General features: G+C 45.2%; 1 protein-coding gene across 4 annotated transcripts in view; it reads right to left on the bottom strand.

The window, feature by feature from the left end:
* Positions 1 to 944: 944 nt before the first annotated feature.
* The window catches only part of IL15RA (interleukin 15 receptor subunit alpha), a 29,705-nt gene continuing 24,649 nt past the window's right edge, over positions 945 to 6,000 (bottom strand). For 2 of the 4 annotated variants that reach the window (XM_089906557.1, XM_089906558.1), the window contains 2 exons: positions 4,549 to 4,633; positions 945 to 1,830 (listed from right to left, as the gene is read on the bottom strand). In XM_089906557.1, the coding sequence (XP_089762683.1) occupies positions 1,545 to 1,830; positions 4,549 to 4,633 (371 nt within the window). In that variant the 3' untranslated portion in view covers positions 945 to 1,544. Of the gene's footprint in view, positions 1,831 to 2,475; positions 2,690 to 4,143; positions 4,634 to 6,000 lie in introns of those variants that run through there. The other 2 variants (XM_089906556.1, XM_089906559.1) reach the window with 2 other exon arrangements.

Below are 6,000 nucleotides of genomic sequence, written 5' to 3'. Positions count from 1 at the left end.
CATTGCAGTGGCTTCTCTTGTTGTGGAGCACGGGCTCTAGGCGCGCAGGCTTCAGTAGTTGTGGCTTGTGAGCTCTAGAGCGCAGGCTCAATAGTCAGGCTTAGTTGCACCGCGGCGTGTGGGATCTTCCCAGACCAGGGCTCGAGCCCGTGTCCCCTGCATTGGGAGGCAGATTCTAAACCACTGCGCTACCAGGGAAGTCCCCCTTCCTTTACTTTTTTTTTTTTTTTTTGTGGTACGCGGGCCTCTCACTGTTGTGGCCTCTCCCGTTACGGAGCACAGGCTCCGGACGCGCAGGCTCAGCGGCCATGGCTCACGGGCCCAGCCGCTCCGCGGCATGTGGGATCTTCCTGGACCGGGGCACGAATCCGTGTCCCCTGCATCGGCAGGTGGACTCTCAACCACTGTGCCACCAGGGAAGCCCTACTTTTGACGAAGCCGTCTAAATTCATGACGTGAAGAAGTTTACAAGAAATGGTACTTTGAGAGCCGCGGCAGCTTGTGAATTTGTTGCTGTGCCTATGCCCCACCTCCTGTATGCTTGTGCTGTGTGATGGGGCAGCTGACACCTGGTTTATAGACCTACCCCTGCACCTGCCCTGTTCAGACTCTGTTCAGACTCTGGCATTAACTGAGCCGCATGGCCTTGGGCAAGTCACTTCTCTAGGCCTCAGTTTTCCCATCTGTAAAATGAGGAGGTGGGACCAGGCCCATGATTTTATAAACAAAAGTTATAAGCATCAAAGCATGAAAGAAAAGAACACTGTAGAGAAAGAGACAGTGTGTGCACCAGGCATGCCTGGGCCACAACCTGCCACCCGTTGCTTCTGTCGTGGAAATGCTATTAAAAATTCTTCAAAACTGTGATCTGACTCAGATTCAGACAAGACTTTTTTTTCTCCTTTGAGAAAGAAAAGCTGAACTCAACCATTTGGGACTCTGCATTCCTGATCTCCTTTTTTTATTTGTGGTACATTTCTCATGATTCTTTCAGTACATTTTTTTTTGTATTGAAAATAGACATTTTATTTTGTTTATACAAGACACAGTTTCAAAATACAAATCTTATAATATGTAGCTATAAAAGACAAGGATATAAATATAAATGCACATCTATAGAAAATGTCACCAAGTTCAGTTTTCTCTCTGAACGTTTAAATCAAGAGGATTCACTGGGCACAATCTCTCTGTTCCCTTTCGTTCCCTTTCAATGTGTGCAGAGCACCTAGCTGAGAGGTTTTAGGAGCTGAAATGCTGGTGTCATCCTCGTAAACATCTCCCAAGCCAGGAGGAGCCTCGTAATTCACTTGGAGCCTCGAGCGTATTTCTTTTCTTTGTAAACTGCAGGTCCAGGTGAGGAATGGGAGAGAGAGTCGAGTGGATAAGCTGTCCTGAATAAATGTCATGATGAAATAAAAGCCCTGATAGGAAGACCTGAGACCTTCACTCTCTCCTGGGAAAGTGTCGACCTCTGGGACTTTGGGGACTGGGCCCTATGCCCCAGGGCAGGGAGCGAGTGTCTGTGCTGAACCCAGAGAACCCACTCATACGGGCGGTGCCTGAGCTGGGCAGTCGGTAAAATGGTACCAGGATGTTTTCTCACCCTGGTGGGCTTTTCCCCGAGGCCACCGCCCCAAGGCTTCTCTAGGTCCTCTTTGGCTGGAGCAGAGCTGGGCCTTCACTGTGGCTTTTGCTGCCCTCGTCGTCCCCTTGGAGCCTTCTGGGTCGTGTGATTCGTTTTCTGTGCCCTCCCCTCTGGCGTCGGTTCCCCCAGTCATTGGCACGACCTCCATGCTTTCCATTTCAACACTGGGTATCTGGTAAGCTTGCCTGTAAAGCAGGTAATTCACAGGTTTTGAAAAGAGGAGAGATTAGGTCAAAAGATAGTTCATTCTAGGTGTTCAGATGGAGAGCACCTAGTTTGTCTCCACTCACAGGTGGTATTTAAATCTTATTTCGGTATTTTAAGCCCTTTGTCCACCAAGGTTTACCAATGCTCTTGGAGTGGCCTCCCGCACCTTGCCAATCCTCCCTCTGCTAAAGGTGGTGGTTCAAATGCCAGGCACCGTGGAAGGAGTGAGTCACCAGGAGCCCGGCTAAGCCAGGTGTGACAGTCTTAATAAAAATGGTGTAATGGTTACAAAGCTTTTAAAACAGCTCCTGATATTTACTTAGTAACTGTTAAATAAATAAACAAATGTTGAACTTCCCTGGTGGCGCAGTGGTTAAGAATCTGCCTGCTAATGCAGGGGACATGGGTTCGAGCACTGGTCCAGGAAGCTCCCACATGCCGCGGAGCAACTAAGCCGTGCGCCACAAATACTGAGCCTGCACTCTAGAGCCCGTGAGTCACAACTACTGAAGCCCGCGCACCGCCACTACTGAAACCCACATGCCTAGAGCCTGTGCTTCACAACAAGAGAAGCCACCGTAATAAGAAGCCTGTGCTCTGCAACGAAGAGTAGCCCTGCTCACCTCAACTAGAGAAAGCCCGTGCACAGTAATGAAGACCCAACGCAGACAAATATAAAGAAATAGATTAGTTAGGGCTTCCCTGGTGGTGCAGTGGTTGAGAGTCTGCCTGCCGATGCAGGGGACACGGGTTCGTGCCCCGGTCCGGGAAGATCCCACATGCCGTGGAGCGGCTGGGCCCGTGAGCCATGGCCTGCAGAGCCTGCGCGTCCGGAGCCTGTGCTCCGCAACGGGAGAGGCCACAACAGTGAGAGGCCCGCGTACAGCAAAAAAATAAAAATAAAAAAAAGATTAGTTAATTTAAAAAAAAAACAAAGAAAAAACCAAATATTAATCAGTCCTTGAGAAGCCAAGAGTAGGGGATGCAGAGCATCTTAATTCTACAGTTCCCTGTCTGTCGTTGGACATGTGTTTTAGGCCCTGAGTATGTGGGTCTGTGGATTATACAGTCTACCTCCTGAGGATGAGCAACTTTTAGGACATTTTAGAGTAAGCACTTTGAGTTCCTTGGAGTGAGGGCTAAACTGTAAATTAGGACTCTAGGCCAATTTACCAAAAACAATTTTCTAAAAGCCAACTTGTTGAATGACAAATCTACCTAATAACTTATTTGCAAATTATCAGTTTATGGCAAGAATCAACTCACCAAATGCCCAAGTAGTCACACTTACCAGGTTTACCAATTCTTCTTATAGATATATTTATGATTTTCCATAATATAGTCAGTGAATATTGATGTTTTCCTTTTATGAGCATATTTATTGGCCATATATATCAAATTTACAAATCCTTTTTAAAAATATATTTTAAGGTATTCTTAAAAAAGATCGTGTATATATTCTTTTCTAATATAGTCAATGAATATATTCATTATTGGGACTTCCCCAGTGGTTAAGATTCTGCCTTCCAATGCAGGAGGCGTGGGTTTGATCCCTGGTCAGGGAGCTAAGATCCCACATGCTGTGGGGTGCACCCAAAGGCTAAAATAAATAAGTAATGGAAGGAAATTAAAAAATATATATATTCATTATAATCTCCTAAGAATGTAATTCCAAATACAACATTTTATGTGGAAATTATTTAGTTGTAATGGTATTCTTAAAATCCTTTTAAAAGTCATTTTCTGTTTTTCTAATATTTTAGCACTTGGGATTTTTTGATGAATTTTTAGGTAAAATATCAACCTTATTTTGATTTCTGAACTATGAGGTTTGTGGCATTTCTTTTGCTTGGGGTGGTATTAACAACTTTTGAAGATTTGTGTGAATTTTTTGATGGCTGTTTTTCATTTTGGCTTTACAGTAGCATTTCATGGAATGTTCATTTTGTCAAAGTTAGGCTCGAAGGGTGATATAGTCTTTGTATTGAGATAATATTTAGAAAAAAATATTTGATAACTAGTGACTAAAAGTTTAGTTTCAACACACCTGATATGTCTGGAACAGCCATATCACTATGGAATTCTAAAATACTGGCTACTAACTGATGGAAGTACAAAATCAAGGCTAATATGCCACTTGAGGCTTTTACGAAGGAATAGTAAAAATGCGTAAAGATTAGAAAAATCATAAAAACTGAAATTTCAGCAAGTGGCAGAAACAATCTTGCCACTACTGCTGAAATATAGAATTTCAAGTATTAGAAATTCCAAGGCCAACATGAATGAGCCTGTTTATGGGGAAGCATATCTGTATTTAACGAGTACATTCAAGAAGAATACATTCGTGACTATATCATCAGAATTGCAGATCCATCAGATTGGTTATTTGGAACCTTCTTTCCTTCTGAATCGGCTTTCGGTGAATTGGCCCCGTGTCATCTGTTGGCTTCTGGCTGCCTGGTTCTGACCAGTGGCCTGCAGGCTGCTTTGGAAAGTGAAGGGCACAGGCCCGACTCAGTGACCGCTCAGCCCCGACACTCCTTTTGGCAAACACAGGCAGGGTGCATGGAAGTGCCTGTGTCTACAGCCAGGAAAGGGGGTCTTCCTTGGACAGAGCAGGCCCAGGGTCATCCAGATGCAGCCCTTTTCTTGGGGGAGGAAGCATCTTGTGCGGTGCGAGTCTTCTGTCTACTCACCTTGACCGTATGTAACGTACGTAACGTACCAGAAGACATACCACGCACACTCCACAGAGCACGGCGACTGACGTGGAGATGGCCGCTGGAAAGAGAGCAGAATTGAGTTGGCATTGAGCTCGAAGGCCCGGCAGCAGATTTGTTTCTGAGACTGAAAATTCTTTACAGTTTACATTCCTGCAGCGAGATCCAGATGCCTTCCTAGCCAGCTCACCGTTACTAACAGTTCCCTGAGGTCCAGCTGTTCAGCCTATTCTACGTCTGGGCACAAAGGACACTCCTTTCCCACCAACACTGCCAGTTCAAACCGTCCCCATTCGCATTATCTTTATGCTCGTCCTTCCCGATCAATGTGGCATGGATGACTGGGCAGGGACAGGAGTGAGGCCGGAGGAGAAAGTAAGGGCCTCAGCAATCAGAAGCTGGGCGTGAGCATCAGGGCGAGGGCACCAGCACCCCAGGAGGAGAGGAAGCTGCTGCTAAACCCGAAGGTGGGTAAATAGGGCAGGGATCCTCCTCAGTTGTCCCCGCCACAATGTCCCCCTTTTCTCCACCTTCACAGAATCCTGATTTAGAAACAATAGAAGGCAGTGCCATTTTTCTTCCAATTTCATCTTTACTATGTGTTTTTATTTGCAACTTTTTACGGTGGTGTTAAGAAGGGTGTCATGAGGCAGGTGTTACAGATTAGAAGAGAATAAGGTAACAGCTTAGGAAAAGGGGAACACATGTTTCGTTGGAGTTGAAAGGACCAGCATTGGGAGGGGGACTTGAGGGTGGAGGACCCCAGGCACGATGGCTTGAGATTGTTGGGGAGGGTGGGATCTTCACATGGAAGCGAGAGGGCTGAGCCTGAGGGCAAGCTGAACAGAACTATCTTTAAAACATTTGTATCAATCATAAGCACCAAGCAGATTTGGCCAGTTTGCCTTACTATTGTGAAATCTCCCTGCAAAAAAATCGCCTATGTGCACTGTGTGTAAGATGACAGCCCCGAACGTCTGGGGACCCAGGAATCTCACTGTGGACCAGGAGGCACATTCATCTCCTGAATTGTTGAGCTTTTCAGACCTGCACCTATACGGACAGCACACAGCCGTGCGTACAAGGATGAATCACCCATGACGTGGCCTTAAAAATAGAACTTTCCTGAAAAACAGCTAAATATGAGGGGAAATACCCAGATTCTCTGCAGGGTAGAAGAGGAAGTGGGTGAAGTTTTTCTCAAGGGCAGTTAGCACGTGTAACAGAAGCTTTGGAGAAGACCGTTTCCTTTGACTCTCTAAGTCCACTACTAGAAATTTATTCTAAGGAAATAGGAAATACATATACAGTATTCACTAAAGTATTGTTTAAAATAATTTTTAAAATGTTAATCTAAATCTCTTATCAGTAGAAAATTAAATAAAATGTGGCATACCCACACAATGGAATATTATTCAGCTTTTTAAA

Source organism: Delphinapterus leucas, chromosome 2 (genome assembly GCF_059928025.1).
Source record: "Delphinapterus leucas isolate spDelLeu-1000000601 "Yukka" chromosome 2, BTC_Dleu_Yukka2, whole genome shotgun sequence".
Classification (NCBI taxonomy): Eukaryota; Metazoa; Chordata; class Mammalia; order Artiodactyla; family Monodontidae; genus Delphinapterus; species Delphinapterus leucas.
Note: the sequence above shows the minus strand (reverse complement) of the source record. Positions and strands in the feature narration are given on the sequence as shown.